Source organism: Pteronotus mesoamericanus, unplaced genomic scaffold (assembly GCF_021234165.1).
Source record: "Pteronotus mesoamericanus isolate MK-2021 breed Mesoamerican mustached bat unplaced genomic scaffold, CSHL_Meso_final contig_347, whole genome shotgun sequence".
Classification (NCBI taxonomy): domain Eukaryota; kingdom Metazoa; phylum Chordata; class Mammalia; order Chiroptera; family Mormoopidae; genus Pteronotus; species Pteronotus mesoamericanus.
The window spans coordinates 252,700-280,016 of NW_026555137.1; the positions used below are offsets into that span (position 1 = coordinate 252,700).

General features: G+C 64.0%; 1 protein-coding gene across 1 annotated transcript in view; it reads left to right on the plus strand.

Annotated features, from left to right (window-relative positions):
- KDM5B (lysine demethylase 5B) overlaps positions 1 to 20,994 on the plus strand; it is a 47,717-nt gene extending 26,723 nt beyond the window's left edge. The window contains exons 12-27 of the mRNA XM_054576511.1: positions 774 to 936; positions 2,915 to 3,034; positions 4,083 to 4,277; positions 6,467 to 6,648; positions 6,753 to 6,877; positions 7,631 to 7,781; positions 7,914 to 8,028; positions 8,362 to 8,717; positions 9,663 to 9,801; positions 12,521 to 12,700; positions 13,235 to 13,393; positions 15,955 to 16,440; positions 17,591 to 17,702; positions 18,376 to 18,530; positions 19,522 to 19,842; positions 20,329 to 20,994. Coding sequence (XP_054432486.1) covers positions 774 to 936; positions 2,915 to 3,034; positions 4,083 to 4,277; positions 6,467 to 6,648; positions 6,753 to 6,877; positions 7,631 to 7,781; positions 7,914 to 8,028; positions 8,362 to 8,717; positions 9,663 to 9,801; positions 12,521 to 12,700; positions 13,235 to 13,393; positions 15,955 to 16,440; positions 17,591 to 17,702; positions 18,376 to 18,530; positions 19,522 to 19,842; positions 20,329 to 20,466 — 3,097 coding nt within the window. The 3' untranslated portion in view covers positions 20,467 to 20,994. The remainder of the gene's footprint in view (positions 1 to 773; positions 937 to 2,914; positions 3,035 to 4,082; positions 4,278 to 6,466; positions 6,649 to 6,752; positions 6,878 to 7,630; positions 7,782 to 7,913; positions 8,029 to 8,361; positions 8,718 to 9,662; positions 9,802 to 12,520; positions 12,701 to 13,234; positions 13,394 to 15,954; positions 16,441 to 17,590; positions 17,703 to 18,375; positions 18,531 to 19,521; positions 19,843 to 20,328) is intronic.
- The last annotated feature ends 6,323 nt before the right edge of the window (positions 20,995 to 27,317 follow it).

Sequence of the window (27,317 nt, forward strand, 5' to 3'; positions counted from 1 at the left end):
TGCGCTGGCCGTCGAGTGGCCTCATCCTGGTGGGGCCGGGGGGTGGGACGCTTGCTTGGACTTTCTGACGTTCAAAGTCTTCGGCCAAAGCCGTTTTCCCACATCTGGCCCCCGCCCTCCGTTTCCCTCCTTTTCCGAGCACAAACACGTTCGAAGACGCGCGGCTCCTGTCCCCACACCAGGACCCGGAGGGCGCGCCCCACAGAGGAGGGGGGTGGTCGCGTGGGCCGTGTGCGGCTCTGCATGCCCGGGCTCCAGGTCCCGGCAGGGAAGCAAGGGCTGTCCTGGGCCCAGCCCCCGGGGACGTTAGAGGCTCATGGGCGGGCAGTGTGAAGTGCTCTGAAGAGCGAGAGCTCTGCGGGAGTGCGTGTCTGTCCCTGTGTGGTTTCCCTGTGGCTGACAGGCCGGCCGCCCCGGGTCTGTGGCGTGGCCACATGTCCCGCAGCTGGCACGGTGCCTGTTGCTCTTGGAAATCGCAGGGGTCTGCATGTCCCGAAGGGCTGGGTGGAAGTGGGAGGAGGACGGGAGCCTCCCTCTGGACGGGAAGTCCCCTCCTAACTTTCTGCCTGAAGGGAAGGCGCCCGCCCCACGTCCAGGTCCCGGTCCTGCGGGGTGGACGGTCCTGCGGGGCTGCTCCCGCGCCCGGTCTGCCGTGCGAGCGGCTTCGCCGTGGCCACGCGGTGGTGACTTTGTGAGCGGGTGTGATGGAAAGAAACGGCTAAAAGTTGACGCTCAAGCTCTGTGGACACTACGTTGTCATTGTGTGTTCCCAGGGGTGAGCCGAAAACCTGGTACGGCGTCCCCGGCTACGCCGCCGAGCAGCTGGAGAGCGTGATGAAGAAGCTGGCCCCGGAGCTCTTCGTGTCCCAGCCGGACCTGCTGCACCAGCTGGTGACCATCATGAACCCCAACACCCTGATGACGCACGAAGTGCCTGTATGTGCCCCCCCGGCCCCCTGCCCCCTCCCGGGGCCCCTCGGAGCGTGGGCTTGGCCGCGTCTCCCGCAGGGCAACGTGGCAGGAGCCGCGCCGTTCGGGGCGCGTCGGTGCCGGGTTGCGCTGGGGACCCTCAGACACCACAGACTGCTCCGCTGCCACTGGTAACGAGGTTGCTACCAGCCTCAGTTCAGGGCCGCGCTCCTTGTGTCCGGTCCTGTGGGTTCTCGTCCACTCGGGCCACGCAGCTGTCACCGCCGCACCCTCCCTGCTCCACAGCTTTTGTGTAAAACCCGCAACTTTAGTGCAACAAAACGAAAGCCTGGAAAAATGCGCGTCATTGTCAGTAAAGATGACTGCGAGAAAGGCCAGGTTCTGTTACGATTAGACCGAAACTCTAACGCTGGAACCCTTCACGCTCTGTCCCTACTTGAAAAAGCAATTTGCTGGACCCTCTCGGCCTGAGTGGGGAACGATGAGCCGGAACGACGCCTGCGGTCGGTCCGGGCGCCGTCACACTCACCGCCGCGTGGGCTTGTTTCAGGAGGGAACCTGTTTCAAGATCTCGAGCTTGGAACTGAGGGCTTCCCCCTCCGGACGGAAAGGTGCCGTTGGCGGCGTTGCCCCGGAGCTTCGGCGCAGTGACGCCAGCTCGAGTGGCGGCTTCCCTGTGGAGGAGACGCTGGCGATGCCACGCGGGCGATGCCACACGGGCGTGGCCGCGGTTGCAGAGCCCGTCCCAGCTGAGTCAGGCTGGACGACGTCTGTCCGGTGCCAACCGAATTCTTGCTCTTGCTGTGCCCTGAATTTTATGCTTTTGGGTCCATAGGCCAGTGGTTGGGGGCAGGTGGAAAGGACTTTGTTTGAGGGACCGTCAGCTTAGGAAATACTGACCAGTCACTACGACAGTACCACCAACTCCTCGTGGTTGGTATTCCCCCCTCATACTGACGGCTCTGTCTGATTTGTTAGGACTCTCTTGCCCTAAATGAGATCTCTGACCCCATCTCTTTATTAATTGAGTTGCCCCATGGGATTCGACTCTGGACTTTCAGATGAGTGGGCTGCTAGGAGCCGTCGGGGACTCACACTGGAAGAGAAAAGACAGGGCTCGGAAGGGCGGTGTGGCTCGTCTGGGTCGAGGGGGAGGCCGACCCAGTAACTCGGGAGAGTCCTGGCTCCACAGCATTTGAACTAGGACTCGGAGCTCTGATGAGGAAGGATTACGTCTGGGGCAGACGTGTGCGAGGAACGTGGAAGCAGATGTGGGGGAGGGGAGAAGCGGTCCCTGTAGAAGGAGCCTCACGCGTGTGCTGGGCGGCGGTCTTCTCCTTTGGCTGGTATCGGCCTCTGAGGGGCATTTACAACACAGGCCGAGCCCACTCGCCCCCGGAGTTTCCTGTGATGTTGGTGTGGGTGGAGCTCCAGAACTTGCATTTCTGACAAGTTCCCCGGGGTGACGCTGCTGTGGGTGACGTTGGAGAACCGCTGACGCGGATACAGAATGGAAACCCCATCCGGCTGATACCGTGGGGCAGTCACAGCCCCGCCTGTGCATCTGTGCGCATCGAACAAGCCGGGGTCTGAGGGGGCGGCGGGAGGCTAAGCCGGGGCCCAGGCCGAGGAGAGGGAGCTGCTTGAAGTAGGGTGGAAGCTCTTTCGTTGTTTGGAGACCCCATTTTGGTTTAATAACGTGGAGTATCCTCAGCCGCTGCTGCATCTCTGATGTGTCCTGGCGCGGGACGCAGCCCAGTTCGGGCAGCACGAGCCGTGTCAGGCCGCCTTGGAGCCCCCTCAGCCCCGGTGGCCAGGGCGCCGCTCCGCTGCGGTCTGCTGGGGCGGGGGGGTTCTCTCCTCTCCTCCCCTGGCTCACTGGTGACTGGTGGAAAGCTGCCCCTTGGGAAGAATGGTCTGATAGCCTGTGTCCACAGGGTCTTCGGGGAGAATGCCACTGAAAACCTCTGGTGTGTCTCCGTAGGTTTACCGGACCAACCAGTGTGCTGGGGAGTTTGTGATCACGTTCCCGCGCGCCTACCACAGCGGCTTCAACCAGGGCTTCAACTTCGCGGAGGCTGTGAACTTCTGCACTGTGGACTGGGTACGGGCCGTGCCCGCGAGAGCCTTGCGCGCCGAGTCCGGGCAGTGCCGGGCACCTGTCACGCGTGCGGTTGCTCAGCCTGCCGCCGCTCCGGGGCCGATGCGCACGTTGGGGGCGCCCCGCGGCCCGGCGCTGCGCCGAGCTGTGCGTCCGGCCTGTCCTAACGCGCACACTGCTGGGTTCGGCTGGCGGCTTTGTTCTTTGTGGCCGGACTCGATGACGGACAGAGTCTGCTGGGGCGCGTTTTGGCTGAGGCTCAGTGCCTGGCTGCAGCCTGGTGGCAGGCGCCCTCTTAAGACCATCGTGCGCGAGCTTCAGTCTAAAACACGGCGGTTTTCAATGACAGCCTTGGTTTTAGATTTTTGGGAAGCAGGACTTTTTGTAATAGTATTAATATTTTCATTTACCTAAAAGGAACTGTCTGGTGTGAGTGTGTGGTGTTGAGGCTAAGGAGCTATGACTTCATTTCGGTGTTTTTCTCAAGAATACCACTAACTGCTCCGTTGCAGCTTCGGAGCGTTACTGTTCGTAGGTTAACCACGCCCAGGTCAGCAGAGCTGCTTCAGAAAATGTGTAAATTCATAATTCCAGTTGGAGTCATTTTTTTCCGAAGCAGATTTTTTTAAATCTTTTTTGTTTGTTTTCTTTATTTTTAGAGAGGGTAAGAGGGAGAGACAGAAGCGTCGATGCGTAGTTGCCTCTCGCACGCCCCCTGCCGGGGACCCGGCCTGCAGCCCAGGCCTGTGCTCTGACTGGGGATCGAACCAGCGGCCCGTTGGTTCCCGGGCCGGGGCTCCGGTTAGATTCCCGTTGTGGACAGCGATGCGTCGTTCGGGCTTGGGAGTTTTTCAGCCACTTTTTAATGAGGGCACCTCATGTGCCAGATCGTGGGGGTGCAAAGGTCTGAAAGGGCCGGGGCCTCAGGGAAGCTGCCCTGAGAGCCGCCGACGATGCCCGAGGCCGGGCGCGATCTTGGCCGCCTCACAGTGAAACAGAAGCCGTGGGAAGTCGGGGCAGGTGGCTCACACGTTTCTCTGTCCGACCGCAGCTGCCGTTAGGCCGACAGTGTGTGGAGCACTACCGCCTGCTTCACCGCTACTGCGTGTTCTCGCACGACGAGATGATCTGCAAGATGGCCTCCAAGGCCCACGTGCTGGACGTCGTCGTGGCCTCGACCGTGCAGAAGGACATGGCCATCATGGTGGAGGACGAGAAGGCGCTGCGGGAGACCGCGCGTCAGCTGGTAGGGCTTCGGGGCCCAGCATCGCGGTGGTCGCGGGGTGTTGCGTAGGAAAGTTCTGAGGCCTTTGATAGCATTTCGAGAGGCCGCTCCTCAGTCTGATGTCCCCCCAGACCATTTGTTTAATGACTAATGACTCATTGAACATCTTACCGTGTTCTCATCTGCTGCCTCTGTGTGTGTGTGTGTGTGTGTGTGTCTTCGGTGAAGCCTCTGTTTAAACGTTTTGCCCACTCCCCTCTTTAATGGGTTGGTGTAAGATCTGTGTGTTCTGCGTGGAGTCTTCCACTACCTTTGGCATCTTGACTTGCCGTTCTCTTAGCAGTGTCTGTCCAGTAGCAGCAGTTTTTCATTTCGATGACGTCCAGTTGATCTGTTTTTCCTTTTATGGATCTTTTGCTGTGCGTTGTCCTTGAGAAATCTGGGCCTGACCCAAAGTCACGAAGATCTCCTCCTGTGTAGTCCTGTAGAATTCCTAGCTTCAGGTCTTCCACTGAAGTTTTCACTTGTTCTCCGGGGATTTTGACTTGCGGCACAGGGTGGGGGTCGAGGGCGCGGCCGCTGCACGTGGATGCGCCGTAGTTTCAGCGCCTTTTCTTGAAGGGGCTCCCGGTTCCGTTGACTCCGTCGCCCCTGCAGCTTCAGTGAAAACCTTCACCACGCACGGGCGGGCCGGTGCCTGGACTCTGTTCTCTCCTCCTGACCGCCCTGGCCCTCTGGCCGGGCCGCGTGGTCTTGGTGACTCTCCCTTTCTAACAGGTCTTGAAATGAGGTGGTGTGAGTCCTTCAACTCTGTTCTTTTTAAAAATTGTTTTATTTTAGGTCCTCTTCCGTATAAATTTTAGAATTGGCTTATTGATTGCTGCCCAAAAGCCTCTTTGTAGTTTGATGGGGATTATATTGAAACGTACGGAAAGTCTGGGGGAGAATCGATACCCTCACACTGTTGAGCCTTCTGACTCGTGAGCATAGTATGCCCATTATACGCAGGTCTGCTAGGTTTCTCTCAGTATTTTGTAGGTTGCAGCATACGGACCTTAAACCCGTTTTCTTGGGTTTATGACAGTGCCCTTCCCGTTTTTAGTACATTTGCTTTGTTGGGTGGAACCCCAGGGCCTGTAGTGGAACAGCAGCTGCTGGCGCTCCTTGCCTGGTGCCGGGCAGCTGGGGACAGCAGCGCCCAGAGGGTGCAGGCGCTTTCCCAAGGTCTCACGGGGACCGTGGCAGCTCCTTGTTTGGAACTGGGAGAGCGAATTGTTTTTTGCAGGAAGGAATTTACAAATTAAAACTGGGTGAACTATAAGTTTCATTCTCAACCAACATCAATAAAATTGGTCCTTAATCTCATTTTAAACAAAAACTTCAAGCATCTCTATTTCAAGGTCCTTTCCAATGATCAAGTTCAGATTAAAACCAAAATTTAATCAGCGTTTTCCTCACCCTCCTCTGTTCTGGCCGGTCTGTCGGTCAGGAAGTGACACGGTCAGAAGGTTTGAAATACGGACGGAGAGCAGCACCGAGGAGCTCGGTGGGTCCTGGCCTGGCCTGACCTGGCCCAGAAGGGGGCAGCGGCTGGGAGGGGCCCCCCCCAACCCCCACCCCCGCCATGGCACTTCCTGGGGCGAGGCTTCCTTTTCCTTCCCCGTCTTCCTTAGGGCGCGCGGTGGTGTGCCTTCCGTTCCCACCGCGCAGGCTGTCTCACCTTTGAGACAGCGGGGCCCCTCCGTCCGACGGCTTGGCCGGGGAGGGCCCCTGGGCCCCGCGGCGCCTTCGCAGTCGCAGCGGCTCCCACACCAGAGCCCGGCTCGCGCCTCCGCTGACCTTTTCCTGGTCTGTCCGCTTCGGGGGCTCCCCAGCAGGTCCACTCTGAAGCCCCTTGGAGCATTTCCTCGAAGGGAGGGAGCGCGTATGTTTCCTGTGCTCTCACCTGTACCCACAGCGCGGACAAGGCCACTTTGGAGCAGGACGAAAATGGCCAGTCTCTAGTTGTATCATCCCCGTCACTCACTGTGTTCGTGCTCAGGTCCGACTGCCCTTCACCGGGGCCTCGCCAGCCGCGCGCGGAGGCCTGAGCCCCGTCCGCCAGGCCCCTGCTGCTTCGCCTCCCACCCGCGTCAGCCCTGCACGCCCCGTTTGGGGGCCGGGGGGGCCGCGCTCGGCCGTGGAGGCCTCTCACGTGCACTGTGCCCTAGGGAGTGATCGACGCAGAGAGAATGGACTTCGAGCTCTTGCCGGACGACGAGCGTCAGTGCATCCGGTGCAAGACGACGTGCTTCATGTCGGCCGTCTCGTGCGCCTGCTCGCCCGGCCTGCTGGTCTGCCTGCACCACGTGCGGGAGCTCTGCGCCTGCCCGCCCCGCAGATACAAGCTGCGGTGAGGGGGCAGGGCGGGCGGTTCCTGCGGGAGAGCCGGCTCCGGGCCGGGGATACTGAGTGGAAAACGTCCGACCTTCTCCAACCCCCCCGTCCTGTTTGCAGATACAGGTACACCCTGGACGACCTCTACCCCATGATGAATGCCCTGAAGCTTCGGGCAGAGTCTTACAACGAGTGGGCCTTGAACGTGAATGACGCTCTGGAGGCGAAAATCAACAAGAAGAAAAGTACGTGGCGCAGGAAACGGGGCTGGTTGTGATGGAGCTGCGTGTTGGCCGCAGGCAGGCGGCTCTGGCCCTGGGCACCCGCGCGGGGGGCGGGGGGGCGGGGGGCGGCCGCGGGCGAGGCCCTGAGGCGGGAGCTGCGTGCGGTCGGCAGGGGCTGGTGGTCGTGCCCTGGACAGAGGCCGTGTCGTCAGGAAGCAGAGGGGCCTGTACGCCTCTGTCCCAGAGATAGACGCGGTTCCTCTTTTCTGTGGAGCCTTAGAACAACTTGGTTCAATGAGGTGCCGTGAGGGAGGCGGCACGGCCTTAAGCCGGGTCTCGGGGGTGCTGGCTCACACCCCTTGTTGTCCGTTCGGCCGCCGCCTCTTGCTGATACTTCGGAAGCTGTGGCTTCCCTCCCTGTCCCTTCCAGTGCCTCACGCTCTCCTTCCCGTAGCCTCCGCGTGTAGGGACAGGCGTGGCCCCGCGGCCTGTGAGCACGCCAGTGGCCTGCCAAGCTTCAGGGCAAGGCGCAGGAGAGGGACTTGAGGCCCAGCGAGAGTTGCGTTTGCTTTGTTTTGACAAGTCAGCTGTTGCCTGTGTAAACATTTCTGATGCAAGGGCGGCTCGTTGAAAACACTCCGCGCCGTAGCCACAGCGTTCATGCATTTCGGGCGCTCACAGGCCAGGGCCGACGCGAGCAGACCCTTCCACGCTGCCCGCCCGGAGCAGGGAGCGGGGCGGTCCCAGTAGAGGTGACCTTTCCTCTGTCCCCAGGCCTTGCCAGCTTCAAGGCTTTGATCGAAGAGTCTGAAATGAAGAAGTTCCCGGACAACGATCTTCTACGCCACCTTCGCCTGGTCACGCAGGACGCGGAGAAGTGCGCCTCCGTCGCACAGCAGCTGCTCAACGGCAAGAGGCAGACCAGGTGGGGGCTCGGGCCGAGCGCCGGCGCCGTGGCGGCGACTTTGGGCTCCTTGTCCTGCCTTGCGCCCGTTACCTGGCACCTGGGCGTGGACAGGGCTGGTTCCCATGGGACTCCCTGGCATTTGTCTTGTAGATACCGATCGGGCGGAGGAAAATCCCCAAACCAGCTCACGGTGAGCGAGCTCCGGCAGTTTGTGACGCAGCTCCACGCTCTCCCGTGCGTCCTCAGCCAGACGCCGCTGCTGAAGGTAACCGGGGGGGGGGGCGGCGCGCCTGGGCGCGGGCTCGGCCGCCCTGCGTCTCGTGAGCCTGCTGGGCTGGCGTGAGGGGCGTGCGTGTGTGCAGAGACCGTAACGGCAGATACGACCCCTCCAAAGGGATTCCTGCCCCGAAAGGGGCCCCCGAAGGGCCTGGCATGTCGCTCGTCGCCGCGTTGGCTCGTGGGTCACCTCGTTCACGCCCGCTGTTGCTGAAACCCCTCGAGGCGGAAATGCGTGCTGTTGAGTGTGCTCTGAGGCTCTGCGTGTGGAAGAGGCCAGCTACTGGGGTCCCTGGTGGATGCAGCAAGGTGTGTGTTTCAGGGTCTTCTGAGCCGCGTGGAAGAGTTCCAGCGGCACAGCCAGAAGCTGCTCGCCGAGGAGACGCCCAGCGCTGCCGAGCTGCAGGACTTGCTGGACGTCAGCTTCGAATTTGACGTGGAGCTCCCGCAGCTGGCTGAGATGCGGGTCCGCCTGGAGCAGGCCCGGTGGCTGGAGGAGGTGCAGCAAGCTTACCTGGAGCCCAGCTCCCTCACGCTGGATGACATGCGGCGGCTCATCGACCTGGGCGTGGGCCTGGCCCCGTGCGCGGCCGTGGAGAAGGCAATGGCGCGGCTGCAGGAGCTGCTCACGGTGTCGGAGCACTGGGACGACCGGGCCAAGAGCCTTCTCCGAGCCAGGTGCGGGTGCGGGGCGGCGGGCGGGGGCGGCGGGGACGCGGAGCCGCCCCTCAGCAGCTGCGCTGGTGCCGTCGGCGCGGCCGTCCTTCGGCGCTGCCGGGGAGCCGGCAGAGGCAGCTTTTTTCCGTGCTTTACTGACTGTGAGATGAATGATTCCCGTGGACGTGCCTTTTCTAGAGTTTTCCCCTGTGATACCCTTTGCGGGCGAAAACAATTCACAAATAAGTGGGGCTGTTGTTTCAACTCAGAGTTAATGACCGAGGCCCCCACGGGGCCCTAAAGAGGAGGCCTGAGCCGCGCGCGCTGCCCTTGGAGCGGAGGCCGCGGCCGCGCGGGGGTGCCGTCGCCCGGGAGCGGAGCCCTGTGTCCGTGTCCATGCTGTGGGCGGTGCGGGCCGCGCCTGGCGCCCGCCCCCCGGCCTCTGGCCGCTCCGTATGGGTCCAGTTGGTAACAGCAGGAAGTACAAAAATAACCTGAGCTGGAGGCGCTGTCTCTGTGACGCGAGAACGGTGGCCGTCGAGGGGGCCGCGACGGGTTGTCCTGCTGTGCGGCTGGCACCTGGAGGCCCGGGGGAACTTCGGTTTCCTTTGTGGGACTGGATGAGTCTCGATGGCACACGGAGGCCCCGCGGGCGAGGCAGAGGCCCGTGCGGGACGTGGGCCGTGTCGTCAGGAGGCGCTGCGGCTGGGGGTGTGGGCTTACGCCGGCGTCAGATGAGGACTCGGGGGAGCTGCAGCGCGTCCTGACTCATTGGCTGGGTCTCAGACGCTCGTAAGGCAGCCACTTGCATCCGAACAGTCGGCTCTCCAGGGGCGGCCGCCCCTTAACGCGGCACGTGCCATCCCGCAGCCCCTTCGAGGCGAAGCGGTGGTTTCTTCGGTAGAGCGGGGGAAGGGGAGCCGTGGGCGCGGCCGGGCGCTGAGGGCTGGCGTTTGCCGTGTGCAGGCCCCGGAGCTCCCTGAGCAGCCTCGCCGCGGCGCTGAAGGAGATGGAGGGGATCCCCGCCTACCTGCCCAGCGGGGCGGCGCTGAAGGACTCGGTGCAGAGGGCCAGGGACTGGCTTCAGGAGGTGGACGCCCTGCAGGTCAGTGTGAAAGAGAAGTCCTGGGGGATGGGGGGGTGGCTGCCGAGGGCGGCGACGGGGAAACGGGGCGGGGGGGGCAGCCAGCCGGTCGGCCTTCGCTGCTCAGACGCAGCATTTGGGTGGCCGCGCCGCCAGCCCTGCTCCCCCGCGTTCAGCGGAGCTCAGACCTGCTGTCCCCGCCCGTCGGCACAGCTGCCAAAAGCCTTCCAAAACAGTGAGGGCTGGGTTGGAGAGCGAAGAAAAAGAGCTAAAAATGAAGTGCGAGAAATGTAGTTTTTTTAATCTTTGGTAAGTATGGTTGTCTCTGATTGGCATCTCAGCCACTTGGAGTTAGGACATTGGGAGGGGCAGGCTCAGCCCTGGCTGGTGGGGCTCAGTGGACTGAGCGCCGGCCTGCGAACCGCGGGGTCGCCGGTTCAGTTCCAGGTCAGGGTCCCGGCCTGGGCAGCGGGCCGGGTCCCCAGTGGGGGCACACGAGAAGCAGCCCATCAGTGTTTCTCTCACACGGTGACATTTCTCTCCCTTTTTCCCTCCCTTCCGTTCTCTCTAAAAGTAAATATACAAAATCTTAAAAAAAAAAAACAAAAACAAAAAAAACAAAAAAAAGTGGCAGATTGAGCCAGTCCAGCTACGTGATCATGTGGCCAAACGAGGTCTCAGGACCCAGACATGTCACCAAGCAGTAGGGTCCTAAACAGAAGTACCTCCTCATCCGTCCCGAAGAAGTGAAACGGAGCACGTTGCGGAGTAGCCACCGGAGCACAGGCAGCGCTCGGTGCTGGCGGCCCCGCGGGCGAAGAGGAGTATGCGCGCCGGCCGGCCGGCTGGGGCGTCGCTGGGAAGGTGGTTGACGGGGGAGTGTCTCCTTATCTTGAAATCGTCAAAAACCAAAAGGTCTCGGGGACTTCTTAAGGAAAAAGACCTTTCAATTATTTAATGGGCTATGTTGTAAAATTTTAATTTACGTTTGAGTCTCAAGTTTGCTTCTTGTCGGTGGTGGGGGTTTTTGGTTTTTCTTGAAGCCATCAGATTTTAGGAATAAAACACTTTGCTTTCTGAACATTGGTGTCATTTAAAGTAGTGCTTATTAACCAGTTGCTAATAATAAATGCCAGAAAGGACAGTTTTGGCCAGGTGTTTGCAACAAAACCTCCGGGCATCGATTCCATCTAGTGGGGACGAGGAGACGTGTTGTGTGGTCACCCAGTTCGGGAGTGAGCCCCGCTGGCCGGGGAACGGCCGGGGGCCCTGTGTGTAGACTGCCGTGCGTGTTTCGGATGCAGGCTTTTGGCGGCGGAGGTTGGTGCTCTAGTGATGAGAGTTCGTCACAGTCCCCTACCGCTCGTGGTTGGCGTCGGCCCGGAAGCCAAGGTCCTCACAGCCAGGAGGGGGCGCCCGTGCGGTCAGGGAGGCCGGCGGGGCTCAGCAGCGCCGGGCCTGGGCGGGTGGGCCCCTGGGCCCTGACTGCGTCGTGTGTGAGGGCTGGGAGCCCCACGTCGAGAAACGTCTTCGTGTTTAGTGGGCTGTTTATTTAAAAACGTTGCCCGGTGCTCTGCCTCACACGTGGGAAGCGCTCCGTGTGTGTCTCGGGTGGGTGTCCCGGGAACAGCTAGCGGTGTGTGTGTGGCATCTCTGAAGCGCCCAGTAGCCCATGCGGGCCCTTCCAGCGGCGGTCCTGCGGGATCGAGCTTGAAAGCAGTGCAACGTCAACCTAGTCTGTGTTGGGTTCTCCCCAAAGGGTCCCTTATGGTTGTTTGTCCAACCTAGGGCTGCATGTTGCCTCTCATTGCCTTAAAGTTTGTTTGCATCCCGGAGAGTCCGCCGCCCCACGCTGCGTCTCGTGTCCTTGTCCAGAACAGCGACCCTGTGGTATGTCCGACCCTCTGGGTTCGTCGGCTTGGTGCCTTGCGGTGCGTCCTGTCTTCTGTGTTTCCTGTACATGGGAAGTCGGCGTCAAAGCCTTGATGGAGCCCAGTGCAGTGTCTTGGACGGGGTGCCCAGAGCGCACTGTGCGGTCCGCCCCGCGTCCTGTCCGGGGCCTCGGCGAGGCGCGCTCCCCTGCTGTTACCCAACGGCAGTGCTGCCTCGCCTCACCGCCCCACCCCCGCCACCGCTCGGCTGTGCCACCCCCAGAACGTGGTCGCAGCACCGGCACCACGTGGCAGCGTGTCAGAAATGCAGATTCCTGGCCCCCGCCCCGGCGGCCTGAGTCAGCGTCCGGGCCCTCGTGGCGAATCTTCCCGAGTTGTGAAGGTAGAGAGCCGGTCAGCTTTCCAGCCACGTCGGTCTCCTGAATTCATCCTTAGTGAGCGGATTGGAGTAAAACGTCGTTCTGTTGCTTTTGTTTTTGTAAGTCAGTATAAAGTCTTTCGCGTTACTACAAATCGACGTTCCTGTTGGATTGTTTGCAAACGCTCCTTGGCCACCAGTGCGGCGAGTGAGTTTCCAAGGGCACAGTCAGAATGAAGGGGCACAGTGCATGTCACGGTCACAGTAGTGTCCTTGTGGCCCAGCACGAAGTAGGTGCCGTCATCATGTGCACGTGAGAGACCGTGTCGCTCCCGTCCCCGCTGCCGTGGCGGGTCAGGCGGCGGGCCTTGTCGCTGGCTGGCTGGCGCTCACTGACGCGGGGGCTATGCTGGATCTCAGCAGGCTTTTCCCGCTGCTCGTGGGAGCGTCCTGTTTTCTAAGTCGCTCCTATTTCCCTTGGTCTCACCAGGCTGGCGGCCGGGTGCCAGTGCTAGACACGCTGGTGGAGCTCGTCGCGCGAGGCCGCTCCATCCCGGTGCATCTGAGCTCCCTCCCGAGGCTGGAGTCGCTCGTAGCCGAAGTCCAAGCTTGGAAAGAATGTGCCGCTAACACGTTCTTGATGGAGAATTCCCCCTACTCGCTCTTGGAGGTAAGTGTGCAGCCGTGGGCCCCTGGCGCGCTGACCCCGCAGCCCCTCACGTCCCACGGAGCCCCGGGATCCTTCTGCGCTTCTAGTGAAATAACCTTCCAGTGTATTTTTGGACACACTGAGTATTTGGTGTCTAAGGAAGGACTTTGTTTTCATTGAAGTTTCTTAGTCTGTGTCAGGGTTGGACTCTCACCACTTGCATTTAGTAAGCTGGACAGGGTGTCGTGTCCCCCCCCCCCCCCCCCCGCCCCAAAAAAGCACCATCACTGCGCCTTATGTATTCCCGTCGGCTGACACCGGTCACGTGTAACGGCTGGAATCAAAGTCAGTGTGTTGTGCGAGTTCCTTCTTTCTCCCTTCTTTGCTTTCCTCCTCCCTTTGCGGAGCAGAGTTGTCCGCCTCAGGGTGGCACGTCACAAGTAAACGTTAGACAGTAAGAACTTCCCCTTCCTCGCACTGCCCAGCGCTTCCTCTGGGACGTCCTCGTGCGTGTCCGGAACCTGCGTGCCAGCGGTTGCACTGTGTCCCCTCCAGGTGCTGTGCCCTCGCTGCGATGTCGGCCCGTGGGGATCGAAGCGGAAGCCGAGGAAGGTGAAGGAGGCCTTGCCCGCTGGGAAGAAGCGAAGCGGCAGGCCGGGGAGCCTGAGCGACCTGGAGCGGGCCCTGGCAGAGAGCAGGGAGACGGCCGCGGCGGTGCGTACGGGCTGCGGGCCCCCGGGTACAGGGACACTGGGAAGGCCAGCAGGAGGCGGAGGTGGAAAGTTCTCAGCTTTAAAAAGGGTTACCGAAACGGAAGAGGTCAAAGTCTTCCGTGGAAGAGGCACGCAGGGGTGCCGCCGAGCCGGGGCGGCCTCCCAGCCTTGGGGGCTGGGGCCCTGGGGGCTGGCCCTGCCCTTGGGCGGAGCGTCGGGGCTGAGGGAGGCGGCCCCGTCACCTGGAGGCCTTTAAGGGGGTCCTCTTTCTCTCGCTCGTTTTGCCTCACGGACGCCCCCAGCTCCCTGCACGTTGTTGCAAAGGGCAGGGTTTCCTCCTCTTGCGGCTGAGCTGCGCTCCAGGGTATAACCGTGCCACGTTGTCTTTATTCTCTCACCTGCCGGTGGGCACCCGGGTTGCTGCCGGTCTGGGCTGTTGTAAGCAGTGCTCTGTGAACGTGGGGACCCGGAGGCTTGTTAGGGTACAGTCCTCTCTGTCGGCGTTGGGAGGACTTCCGCGCTGTTTTACCCAGCGGCCGCCCCGGTCCGCGTCCCCACCCGCAGTGCTCGCGGGCCCCCTTCCCCCGCGTCCACGCCAGCGCGCGTCGTCTGCCGGCTCACCGATGCCGCCCCCGCACGGGGGCGGGGGGGCCGCTCGCGCTGGTCCTGGTGTGTTTCCCCGATGCTGAGCGACGCGCGGCGCCTTCCCATACACCTGTGGGCCGTCCGCACGTCCTCTGGGAACACGTGTGCTGGGGTCCTCTGCCCGTTTGTAATTGGATTGTTGGGTTTTTTGCTGTTACATTATATGAGGTCTTGGTGTAAGTTGAACATTAAGCCCCGTCAGACATGATTCGGCAGTATTTCCCCCCGTCTGGTAGGTGCCGTTTCACTTTGTCGCTGGTTTTCTCTGCTGTGCAGAAAGCAGCTTTTCGGTTGGTCGTAGTCCCACTGGATGCTCCGGTGACACAGGGCACTGCCCGCTCCAGAGCGCGAGGCCCCTCCCTTGGGCCGCACGCCTTCCCCCTCGCCGCCGTGTAGCGGCCCGGCCTCTCCGTGTCTGACCGGGCCTGCCCTGACGGGCTGCCGTGTTCTGACACCATCTTCTCTGGGCCCGTCCGTGCGTTCGGTCAGGTTCTGTTCAGGTTCTGCAGCCCGAGGCTCACGCGGCTGTTTTTCAGGGGCTGCCTTCCCCTGCAGTGTCCGCGGTTCGTTTCTGCGAAGGAAGGCCCCATCTGTTCTGAACCTGGCGTGTGCCGCGTGTTGTAGCGACAGAACCCTGCCGGTTTCACAGGCGAGCTCGGGGAGAGCTGTCCTCGGTACCGCTAACCCATCCGCCCCGCGTGTGGCTTCTGTTTACAGGAGCGACCCCAGAGGTCTGTTACCTTGGGCACTTCGAGGTCTTCGCGTGTCTTCCCTGCCCCACCTTCAGACCTTCCCTTCTCCAATCCAGAGAAGGTGACGGGGAGTTGATTCTGGCCTGAGGACACGGGCCTCCCCCGGTGGCTCGGGACGGAGCGGGCAGGGGGCAGGCGTGGTGGGTAGGGCGGCTCCAGCTGCGGCAGACGCACGCTGCGAGGTCGTGGGGGCAGACCTGGGCAGGGACGCGGCTCCTGCAGCCGTGGCTTTTGTGTGTGGAGGGGACGGCTCGGCCATGGAAGGCTGCGCCCCTGCTTGTCTGTGAAGTGGTCGTGGAGCTCGGCCCGGTATCCGGTCAGGAAACCGCGCTGAGCTGAGGGTGGCGGCGGCTGACGCAGGCTTAGCCTGGGCTTTGAACTCGTCGCCTTTAGACGCAGCCTGGACTGGCTGAGGTGTTGGGCGCCGGCCTGTGGTGCGCAGGGCCCGGCAGACGGCTAGTAGATTGGTTCAGGGACACGTCTGGCCTCCCCCGGCTGCTGGGTGAGAGGCAGGGTCTGTTTGTGTTTCCAAGTCACTCCTGCGGGCCCCCTGCAGCCGACCCTTGGCTGGGCCGCGGCGCCTGTGTTACTGGAGAGACGTCCCCGCGTGAGCACGCTGGCCGCTCCTGTGGAAGAGCAGCTCGTCTCTGTCTTTGCCCCGGTGCCTTCCCTTTCCTCTGCCCTGCCCACGTGCGCAGACGTGAGGGAGGTCTGGCCACGTGGTCCCTGTTGCCTTTTTCCACAAGGGACCCAGGGTCACTATCTGCTGTCACTGTTTCCAGCACACGTGCACCACCTTAACGCCACAGATGGTGAGAGCCGTGGCCGACGTGGTGCGTGGCGGCTGCTCCAGGGCACCTTTCCGTTGCCGCCAAGGAGCTGAGGACAGAGGGGACGGGAGTATGGGAAACCTGTGCCCGTCAGGAAAGGGAATTTTCTAGGAGGTAAACGGGGGAGGAAGTAGGCCCTTTAGAAGTGGCGCAGGCAAAGGAACCGTTCGCAGCAGGTGCCGGGCCGTGTGTTCAGTCGCAGGTCTCTCGCCTTTGCGGCCGGGGGGGGCGCGTACTGCCCTCCCCACCGGCCACCCCCTGCGTGCGGGGTGCATGCCCTGGGCCCGGGAGGACCTGCCACGTGGGTGACGCGTCCCGGGGCGGTGCTCTTGCAGATGGCAGCCCTCGGGGCGGCGCGCCGGCGCGAGATGGAGGCCCTGCAGTCCCTGAGGCTGGCCAACGAGGGGAAGCTGCTGTCGCCGGCCCCCGCCGCGGGCACCACGGTCTGCCTGTGCCAGCAGGCCCCCGCCGCCCCGATGATCCAGTGCGAGCTCTGCAGGGACGCTTTCCACGCGGGCTGCGTGGCCGCGCCCAGCGCTCCGCAAGGCCCCCGCGTCTGGCTCTGTCCGCACTGTCAGCGGTCGGAGAAGCCGCCCCTGGAGAAGGTCCTGCCGCTGCTGGCCTCGCTGCAGCGTCTCCGTGTGCGCCTCCCCGAGGGGGACGCCCTGCGCTACGTGATCGAGCGGACCGTGAGCTGGCAGCGCCGGGCCCAGCACCTGCTGTCGTCGGGGAGCCTCGCGGCCGCGCACGGCCGCCCAGGCTCCGGGCCGCCACACGGCCGCTGGCAGGCCTCGGCCGGACGGGCGACGGAGACCAGCAAGGTGAGCCGTCCTGGCCCGTGCGGCCCCGTGTCCCCGCCGTGCGGCTGTGGCTTGCGTGGCTCCCCGGGGTCAGGAGCGCCTCTTGCGCTTTTCCTTGGGGGCAGGCTTCCCCTTTTCGTGTGCGCGTAGGCTTTTTTGTAGGTTCCGTGTGTGGGCCCAGTACATACGGAATGTACATGTGCTTTTATAAATTTTTTGCTTGACCCCTTTTTCTTTGTCCTCTGTCCTCTCGTGTAAGTCGCTGAGCAGAAAAGGAACCTGCCTTCTGCCTGCTGTTGCCCTGGCAGGGAGGGGGCCGTGAAGGTCCCGGCTCCGCAGTGCTTCAGAGGGGAGGCGGCAGGTTTCAGGCCGCCTGTGAGCTCTCGGCCAAAAGCCAGGCTCCCCCCGCATCCCCGGGTGGGTGGCCTTCTGTGCCCTGCGGAAACGCCTGCACGCCTGCACGGGCGGGAGCCTGCCTTGCGGCCGGCTTTGCCCCGGCGGCCCTCTAGCAGCGAGCTCGGCGGGGACGCGGAGGCACGGGTTCCGGGACTTTGGCCCTCGGCAGGTCTGAGAGGACAGAGAGTCGGTGTCTGCTATGGGGCTCTTTTTAAAACGTTTCTGTCCCGGCTTTTGAAATGCAGTTCCCGACACTTGGCAAACGATGAGCCCAGTTTTCATCGCTGGGGGGTGCAGCCCCCAGTGGAGACGTCTGCTTGCTTATACTAGGCGCACTGGAGTCGTGTGCTTGTTAATAAAGGGAGAGGGCACGCCTGCCACTTACTAGTTTGGGGACAGAGGAGTGTTGCCCGCAGCCCCTCCCGTCGAGGCAGGAAGGCAGGAAGGCGGGTGTGAGGGGCGTCCGGCCCGTTCCCGGCGCCTCGTCTCCGCCGGGGGGGCTGCAGACTCTGCTCATGGGCCCTGAGACCTTCCCTCCCTCCCGGCGGCACGCTCGCCCCTGGAGTCGGTCCACGGGGAGCCAGGAGGGCTGAGGGCTTGGGGGCCTGCGCGGGCCCTGCTAGAGCTGAGTCCAGGTGATGCTCTCTGTGGGGGAAGCCGTGCCTCTCCCCTGGACCTCCCCCCCACCCCACCCCGCTCCTTCCTTCAGACTCTCGGGGCGCGCGGCCCTGGAGCAGCTGTCTCCACGCGGGTCTGTCTCCCCGCCACCCCGCAGGTGTGTCAGCCTCCGGGCACAGCGCCCCCTTCCTCGCCTGGCGACTGGGACGACAGAGCCTCGCACTTCCACGCTCCCTTCTCGACAGGATGGAGCTGCGTTCCCCTCCATGGTTCGTATTTTTGTGTTCTGAGGGCCGGGTCGCAGCCGGGGACCCCGCGGCAGGGCTTGAGACAGACGACCAGCACCGGGACAGGACTTGACTCTGAAACGTTGCAAGTGGTTTCCATGCGCTTGCAAGGCAGCGAGATACCCTGTTTGGAGGTGGGCGGGTGCACAGGACGCAGAGGCAGCCTGTGTGTCCGCTGCCGTCGGGGTGGAAGGGTTCAGCCCGTGCCCGCTGAGAAGCAGACGCAGCGCTTCCATCACAGACAAAGTCGTAGGCGCCCTCGTTACTTCATTGCTCAGGAGATTTCGGGGGGGTCCTAGAGATGAGCCCCACCTGGCACCGGCCTTGCTTGAAGCTCCCTCCTCAGGCCATCACGGGGGCCCACGCCTGGGTCTCCTGGGCGCCTGCTGGCGGCCGGCCATCTGTGCGTGAGCGAGCGAGCGAGCGAGGGGGCTCGGCACGGGGGGCCCTTCCTGGCCGCGGGCGGTGGGAATGCTCGTGTGGGCCCTGCTGCCCCGCTCTGCTCTGGGCATGTGACGTGGACCTAAACCTCACCTGCGTGCAACTTAGAAGGACAGACTGGCCGCCGCCTGCGGGTCCCCCTCCGGGGTCGCGGTCTGAACGTGGGCGCAGCAGGCGGGTGGCCAGCGCTGTGACCGCGTCCGGTCTGTGGCAGGTGTGAGTCCAGAAGTGAACGAGCTGCTGATGGAGGCGCAGCTGCTCCAGGTAACCCTCCCTGAGATTCAGGACCTGTACCGGACGTTACGTGCAAAGCCAAGCCCCGCCGCGCAGACTGACCGAAGCTCGCCAGCAAGGCCCGGCAGCGAGAAGGTGAGTGTCCGGGAGGTGCTGGGAGGGCGGGGCGGGTGGGGCCCGTGCGCCCCTCAAGTCAAGGCGTCTCCCGCTCAGGAAAGAGGGCGCGCCGCCCGCCCCCCCGCAGCCCCCCAGGCCACCGGAGAGCAGGCAGGGCTGGGCGCCGCCGTGGGCTCGCGGCCGGGACACTGGCCCCGCTTCCCGAGTCGCTCTGGGAACTTGGTTCTTTTCAGCAACATGCTTCTCAGTGTCCCGGGTTATTTTTCTTATGGACGGGAAACAGGAGAGATGAAAACGCAATTTACAGTGGGAAGGCCTTTTTGGATGAAACGTTCAAAAGTCAAAGATAATCAGGGAGTTAACGTTTACCAAACGCTCAAACCCCTCTAACAAACGAGGCGGCCAGCGGGAGGGCGGGGTGGGACTGAGGACGTCCGTGCGGAGCGCCAGCGGGCGTGACGGGGACCCTGGAGAGGGCCTGGCCGCCGCTGCTGCCCCTCCGTGCTCGCGACCTGACTGGCTTGGGGGCGAGGCCCCCCGAGGCCACAGTCGGGAGGGGAGAGACTCACCCACAGGTCCTGCGGGCGGGTGTTGCACGCACGGCCGCGTCGGTCGTGACGGTGCCAGTTTCTCCTAACGGTCACTGCTCGTGGTCAGTCTGTAGGCTGAGGGACACGCAGGAACGCCCAGCGCAAGCTCTGTAGGCAGTCACTTGCTCGTGGGTCCGACTAGAAGGCAGAGGCATCTCCCAGCCTCCCGGTGTGGGTTGGACGATTGGGAGGCTGGTTGCGTCTGAAACGTCTTTTTCCAGAATTCCGTTGCCAGCCTGACGGCGGGTGGGCGGCCCTGCGGGGCCTGAGGGGGAGGAGGTGGCCGTGGGCACGAGGACGCAGGGGCCTTCCGCGTTGACGGGGCTCCTCCGAGTTCCCTCCCGGCTGGTCCTCGGCCTCGCGCGCCTCCGTCGTGGGCAGGCGGGGGCTGACGCGGAGCTTGCTCCTCCCCCACCCAGAACGAGTGCTGCCGCGGGAAGCGAGAGGGAGTCAGCAGCCTGGAGCGGACGCCGAAGCGACGCCTGGACAGAGAAGGCCTCGCCCGTGAGCGGTGGGACCGAGCGCGAGAAGCGCGGACCCCCAGGAGGAAGAAAGTGAGACTGAGCCACCCCCCGGACACGGACGCTCTCCGGTTAGAGAGGGCGCGCAGCTGCGAGTGCGCCCGCCCCGCGGACGCACGTTCCCTGCCGTCAGACACGTCCCATTCTGAGCAGGAGGACTCTGAGGACGAAGACGCCATCTGCCCGGCGGGGAGCTGCCTGCAGCCGGAAGGAGACGAGGTCAGTGAGGTCTGGGCCTAGAGGACCGGCGGCGCCCTCTGCGCGGAACCCTGCGAGCTAGCCCGCGCCGCGCCGCACGCTCCTGCTGCCTGCGCTGAGCCGGTCCGAGTGGTTGGCCTGCCCCCACCGATCTCTCTGCTCTTGCCGTCGCTCCTGGGTCGTCTTCCTTTCCTTGAAGACACTCCTCCTCTTCCCTTTTTCCTCTTCCTGCTCCTCCGGCTCTCGCCGTCCCAGCGCCACGGAGGTGGGAGGGGTGCGGACGTGACGCCCTTTATTTGCGTGTCACAGGGCAGCGCTGCCTCGACCCCAAAGCCGTCACGGCCTGAAGAGCGGCTCCGACTCGCTGGCTTTGCTGTTGTGCCAGAGGTCCCAGCGGTGGGACGGTGGCCGCTGGTGGCAAACGGCCTGACCGGCCTGCGGCTGGCCCGCCCGGCCGTGAACCCCACTGTCCTCTGAACACCCCGTCTCCCCGCTCTCTGTAACCAGGTGGACTGGGTCCAGTGTGATGGCAGCTGCAACCGGTGGTTCCACCAGGTCTGTGTTGGTGTCTCTCCCGAGATGGCAGAGAAGGAAGACTACGTCTGTGTGCGCTGTACCGGGAAGGACGCACCAAGCCGAAAATAAACCCAAACACACCCCTCACTGTCGTTCAGGACTCCAACCGAGACGGCTTCAGGCTCTCAGCAAAGCTACAGGACTGGGCTCTAGACCAGCCTGGAAACGGTGCTATTTCTATTCCTTACGGATCATTTTTCCAGAACTCTTTGAAAAAAAAGAAAAAACAACTAAAAATTTTTTTGACACCTTTTGTATTTTTTTCCTTGAGAGAGGTTTGTGATGGTTGAGGTTTGAAGTGCTGACTGTTGGCAGGGGTCCCACCCGCTTGGAGCGCAGCGGGCACCCGCCGCGTCCTGCACAGCACACCGGTGGGGCCCGGGCGGGCGGGGCCGGCCAGGGGTCTGGCTCGGTGTCCGTGCCCAGAGGGCCCCGGGGGCTCCCGTAGACCCTCACGGGAGGCATTTCCCTCCTGCTTCCTGCTACCGTATCGGGGAACTTGAATTTTTCACTCTTGGGGTTTTGTTTCTTTATCCACTTTTCTTTTTCCTCGTAGACTAGGTTTATTTATCTAAGCAATAACTTCTATGTTGGTTTCAGTGGCTGGAATTAAAACAGAACAAACTTCCACACAGTGTGTCGGTGCTTCCGCCTCGGGTTGGTGTGTGGACCCGGGTAGGGGTCCAGGGCCACGGGGGAGCCGCCCGCGAGGGCCCCGGGAGGGCTCGTTCAGCCGTCGGGGGCCCGCGCCCCGCCCCTGCTTTCCCTCCTGGGTTTTGTTTTGCTTTCTTTTGTTTGTTTTGTTGGGTAGCCTGTATAAAATGTTGCCATTTACATTGTGAATAAATCCTTGGTCCCGCTGGAGCGCTAACTCTGGTTACTCGGCGCTGTCAGAGCGGGAGGCTCCCCCCGGCCTCTGCCCGGCCAGGCAGCTGCACCGCCGGCCGCGCCTGTTGTTCTGGACCCTGCTCCGCTGCCTCCCGTCCCCGCTGACGAGGGCCGCCCCCCGAGGCTCCACGGAGGACCCGTCTTTGCGGCCACGCGTCCTCAGACTGTGGGCCAACCGTCCGCAGCTTCGGATCGGCCCCTCGTGCAGATCACACCTTCGCTGCGTCTGAGCTGACAGACGCGCTAGGCTGAGGGCGACGCATTGGACGGAAATCTAAGAGCTTGGGAAGAGGGGGCCTGGGGAGCCCCCAGGCCCTGCCTCCCCCACTGCCTTCTGCCCTCCTTGGCCGCGGCCGCCGTTGTTGCCGTGGGCGCCTCCCTACAGCGGCCGGTTGTGCCGCGGGGGGGGGCCTGCCCGGCGCACAGAGCAGACCCCAGCAGGCGGGGGCTCCTCCGTTGCCAGTACCTGCCCGTCCTGTAGCCATAAACCAGCAGAGCGCGCCTGACGCAGCAGACGCCTCAGCGTGCCGCCCCGCCTGCAGCCGACACGACTGCCCCCGCAAGAACGGCTCCGGGCGCAGTGTCCGAGGTTGGGGTGGGGCCCCTCCCTCGGCTGACGGGCCTTCTGGGGCCCACAGAAGCGCCTCGAGGACAACCCGGAACAATTGTGGCTCGGCCTTTGTAAACGTCCGAATCCTGGAACCCCCGACACTGGGACGGGGGCGCCGCTGGGCTCGCCCATGGGGCGGGCACCTCCCTGGCCCCCTGACGGCAGCGTCTCGGGGGGCGGCGGCAGGCACGTGTGCGTTGCGTCCACCCCCGCCCAGGTGAGCCGACCTGTTGGTGCCGCTGCCAGAGGGGACAGCGGCTGGGCGGTGGCCAGGCTCGGCGGGGTGTCCGGTTGCTGTTTGTACGCTGACACCACCGGTGAGCTCGGAGTGCGTCTGCCTGCCAGGCGGTGCCTTGTGTTTTGTACCCAAAGTGACTGCAGAGTGATGTTATCTGGAGGCCGCGTATTGAGTGGGACCTGGGAAGCCAAGCTGTGTCCCGGAGAAGCACCTGGACCTGGGGAGCAAAGACGGAGCAGCCCCACGCAGTTCCCGTCCTGCGGCTCCATGAGGGACGGGCAGGGACCGTGGGGCGGACCCTGAGCCCCGGGCTCAGTGGGCGAACACAGACGCCGGCCGGTGGGCACGTGCCCCCGCTCGCCAGCAGGGCTGACGCCGGTGATCTCTCGGGCGGACCCCGGCCTCAGGCGAGCTGGGACAGAGGCGGGCGGGCGGGCTGGCTGGCGGCTGCATCCCAGCTTCCCAGGACCGGGGTTCCCATCTCGGGGGGGTAACCGGAAGCCAGAGCCACCACCTGCGGTGACAGAGGCAGGAGAAAACCTGGATGTCCTCGCTTCCACCGTGCAGGGCTCCGCAGAACAAGGCGTGGAGGTGCTGTGGTTTTGGACCTCGTGTTTGGCAGCCGCACCTGAGGTGCCCCCGCAGGGAGCTACCAGCCCCTCGGGGCCTGAGCGTGGAGGCGTCGGCTTGGCGTCCCCCCGACCCCCGACCTTCGCTGCGCTCCGAAGGCCCTTTGGGGGCAGGTTGCTGCCTCTCACCGAGACCCTTGGTGGGTGCTTGCCCTCTGCTTGGGTCGGGCGGCTGTTGGTAGTTGGTGCCCAGCCTCGTTTTTCTGGGCTCCACCCTGCCAGGGGCCCCGCCACGGCGCCAGCAAGTGGATCGTAGGTGCGGCGTCTCTGTAGCAGGGGACGGATGACAACTTCTGGAGTCACTGCCCAACTGTGCTCAGCACCCGCCCGTGGGACGGTGGCCTTCCCTCCCCCGCCCCCCGTGATGAGAGGGACACGGCCCTCCCAAGAAGCTGCCATTGCGAAGAGGAACAGCGGGCAGGGCGGAGCCACCAGTGTCCGGTGGCTCCACGAGGGGCCCTGGGGTGCCCCACGGAACTCGGAGCAGACATGTTTGCCAAAAGCTGCCTACCCAAAACGTTGCATTAAGAAGGAACTTCCACGAAGTAAAAACTGTTGTAAATCCATTTTCAGAGCTTAAGAATCAATTTGCAAGGTGTGTATCTCGCTTCTCCCAACCTGACGTAGCAGATTTTGGTGTTTCAAGAGCGGTTCCGGAGGAGGAGCACGTCTTCACATTGTTGCCAGTTCACATGGAGCTTGGAAGCCAGCCAGCAGCAGAAGGCTCCCCCTGCTCCTGTCTGTCCTGGCTCTTCCTGGGGGGACGGTGGGCGGGGACGCGCCTTTTACCTTGGGGGTCGCCTGCTGCATTGCGATGGGATGGATCGAGGTCGTTTGACCGGTCCAGGCGAGGGGAGGCCACAGGCCCCTTCTTTCCCGTTCCTTTGGATGGGAAAACAGAAATGAAAAAAATGCCTGTCCGTGGAAACAGAAGTGCTGCGGTGAGTGCCAAGGACACCCTCGGCCCCCGAGAAGACGGGGCGCCTGGCCAGCGTCCCTCGTGGCAAGCCTGGCCCGCCTGCCCTTGCCAGTACTTTTCCATAATTCCAGTGGGAACGCAGGCGAAAGGAGGCCCCTCTGCTTAGGGTCGGGACGGGCAGGGCGACGAAGGACGGGAAGGCACACGGAGTTCACCCCAGCGGTTGCGTGGGTGCGTTAGTGAGCTGCACAATCGCGAGGTGTGGTGGCTGCGGGCCAGGGCGGCCGCCCCGCTGCGCGGACGGGTCCTGTCGCCGGCCATGTTCCCGGGGGTCTCCTTGGAAGGGGTAGGACTCAGATGCTGTGAGGGAGGGAGCTTAGTGACTTCACTACTTAAACTATTTTCTTCAATTCTTTTTATAAGAGTTTCACTTGTATCTAATTTAATAGCAAATTTCATAAGCAACTCAGTCTTGTTTTTACGAAGTCTTTGTGTTCATTTCATTTGTTTATGTGGCAACTGAAACCATCCCTGGGAGAGACTGGCTGTTACACAGGAAGGGAAGAAGGGAGAGGAGGCTGGGGGGCTCGGCAGGCCCGGGGGGCGGGCAGGCGGGCGGACAGGCTGGCGTCCGCAGCGGAAAAGGCCCCGGGTGGCGCCGCAGGCAGACGGGCACAGAGCGCCTGCGGCTTCCTGACGGCCCGCGGCCCAGTCCCGGGACACGGAGGCGCCTGCTCTTCCGGGGCCAGGCCGCGACCTGCCGCTGCCGCCCCCTGAGGGCGACCCTGCTGGGGGCATAGGTGGGCCGGGTCCCTGCCTCGCTGGAGAGGCGGCCTGGGACCGGGCGCGGTGGGCCTGGCCGGGCCCTGCAGGGAGAGCCGCCCTGGCCGGCGTGGCCGGCTCCTGCTCAGGGCGCTGCAGGCCCGGGACGGATTGTGCGGCCCGGCGCCGGTGAGCCTGCTCCGTGCCGGTGCCCTGCCGCCACCTTGCTCCCGACTCCGGGGGGCAGATGGGGCCTGGGCCACAGCCACCGGCAGCAGGTCGTTTGCTTTTCTGGGGCCCAGCCTGGGAGGCGCTTTGTTTTCAGAGGCGTCTTGAAACGCAGCAGCCGTCTTTAGCCTGGAGGCGAGCAAGCGCCTAAGTACCCTTGTCCCTCCAGGTGCCGAACGGGCGGGCAGTGCCCTGCGCTGCGTGGGGGCACCGGCCTATTCGGGCGCCGCGGCGCCCTCCCCGCCCCCAGGCCCCGTCGCGGCCTCATGCCGGGACGGCTGCGGTGGGCGTGAGTGCCCAGCCTCGCTTCCTCTCGTTCCCATCCCGCTCCACCGCCCCCGCCCCACGCGTGGAGGGTGGCCCCGAGGCCCAAGGGTGGACAACCTGCAGCGACGCCGTGTCCAGAAAGTGGCGGGCAATTTGTCGTGCCCGGGCGTTCGTTCCCACGGACGCCCCGGCCGAGCCGGGAGGCGGCCCTGGCCGCCACTCCAGGCTCGGCCACCAGAGGGGGCCCGAGAGCACCCTGGGCCTCCCTGCCACTTTCTAACAGGGCTGCCCGGTTGTGACGGGCCCTTTCCAGGCCACAGCTGGGGGCGTGGGCTGAGGCGGCCTCCGGCGTCCCTGGGGCCGCAGGGCACCGTCCGGCTCCTGTGCACCCCGCCCCCCGGCGACCGCTGAGCACGGTTCCGTACGGGACCGGGAGGGACGGAGGCCAGAGGTCCTGGGTGCAGGGAGGCCCCCGGGAGAGGCTGGCCCCGGTCAGAGGACCGGTGTGCGGCCCGCACACCCACGAGCTGCTGCCCCCCAGCCTCCCCCTCGGAGAAGGGCCAGGCCAGGGCTTGCTGCGTCCCTGGGGAAGCCGGCGCGGGCGCTGGCGCCCACAGGCTGCGCAGGGGCGGGCGGGCGGGCCGTACGCGCGGGGCACTGGGGGCTTGTTGCTGCCGCGGAGCCGGCCCGCGGGCCCGTGTCCTGTGAGACCTGGGCCCAGCGCTGCCCAGGCTCCTTTTCAGGTGCTTCCGTGTACTGCGCGGGTGGGCGGGGCTGGGGCTTGGAGGCAAACCCCTTGCCCTGCCTCCAGCATGCGTCTAGGGTGGCCGGGCTGGGCCGGGGTCGCAGGAGAAGGGGGGGTTTCGCCCCACCCTCCAGGGCAGGCCAACAGGGACGGGGGCTCACATCGGAAGGGGGCAGCCGAGGGCTGGAGCGCTGGAAGGGCCTGCTGGCGGCACACCCGGGCCGGTCCCCGTCCTGGTGCAGCGGGAAACCCCTTCGGAAAGGCTGCCCTCCTCAAACAGGCCGTTGAGGAGGAGACTGAGCCGCAGGCGGGACACGAGCGCGGCCGGGGGCCCCGTCCTGCCCGCAGCCCACGCGGCCTCCGATAGATCCAGGGACGACGGGTGTGCGGGGCACGGCACCGTCTCCAGGGAGCATGCACGAGGGGCACAGCGCAGGGCCCGGGGGCAGCACCTGGCTGAGGCGGCCCACCCCTTGGGCTGCTCCGTGCTGGCCCTCGGCCCGGTCCACCCGCGTGAGCAGCTTGTCCCTCCCTCACACCTGCACTTCCTGCGCGTGTGCCGAGTGTCGGGCTTGGTGCTGGCACGCGCCACCTCGGTGGCCCTCACCACGTTCCGGTGAGGCGTCCCAGCCCGTGGGAGGCGGCCAGGCTCCAGGAGCCGAGCTGGTCGGCTCTGCACAGACGGCCTCGGGCGGCCAGCGGGGAAGGCACCTCCCGGGCCCCCGGCCCAACCCCGGAGCCAGTCCGTTTTCCGAAACAAAATCGGCAAGCTCCTCCTAGGTTCAGCGCCCCCTCCGGGCTCCCATCGCTTCTGAAGAAGCTGCAGCCTGGCCTGCAGAGCCCACCAGGGTCTTGCCCCTGCCTCTGACTGCCCACCAGAGCCCCGGGGATGCGCATCAGCCCGCCCTCCCTGAGGACGTGCCCGGGCGCAGGCCTGACCCTTCTGGCCTCAGCAGGGGGTGGGGCGCCAGGAGCAAGCTTGGCGGCCCCCTTGCCCGGAGACCCTGCCGGGGTCACAAACGCCCTGCCACTGAACTCCCGCGAGACCCGAGGTGTCGCTTCGGCCAACAGGTGATGCAGCAGGGGCTTTGGAGGGGGGAGAGACGCGCCCCTCCGACAGCAGCCCCCGCCCTTCCCGGCGCGGGCCAGGGCGTACCCCGATTCTGAAGTGGCCTTCACTTTGGGTTCCTTGCGTGGGGCGGGTTACAGTCCTCTTCACTTAAAATTCGTCTTCTCTGTTGAAAGCATTTTTGAACGACGTCTCAAAGTTAAGTGGACTTTAGAATAAAATAAGTAAAATTTAAAATACACGTAGTTGGTGTGCCCACAACGTCAGACTAGAAGAAAGAGGAGGAAGCCAAGACCTTCCGTGACAGAGCTGCACGTGCGCTTTTAAACCGCTGACCCAGCATCACAGAGCAGCGCCTCCGGCCGTGGCAGGGCTGCTGGGGTGGGGGGCTGGGGCAGAGGCCAAGAGGGCGCGGAGCTGCCGGTGCCTGAAGAGGGGCAGCCGAGCGTCGGGAAGCCTCCAGAGGACAGGGCGCTCGCCGGAGCCGCAAGTGCACATGCGAGGCGGCATGGCGGCTGCGAGACCGCGGCCGAGGTGGGGCTGTTTCTGCGGGAGGCCCCCGGGG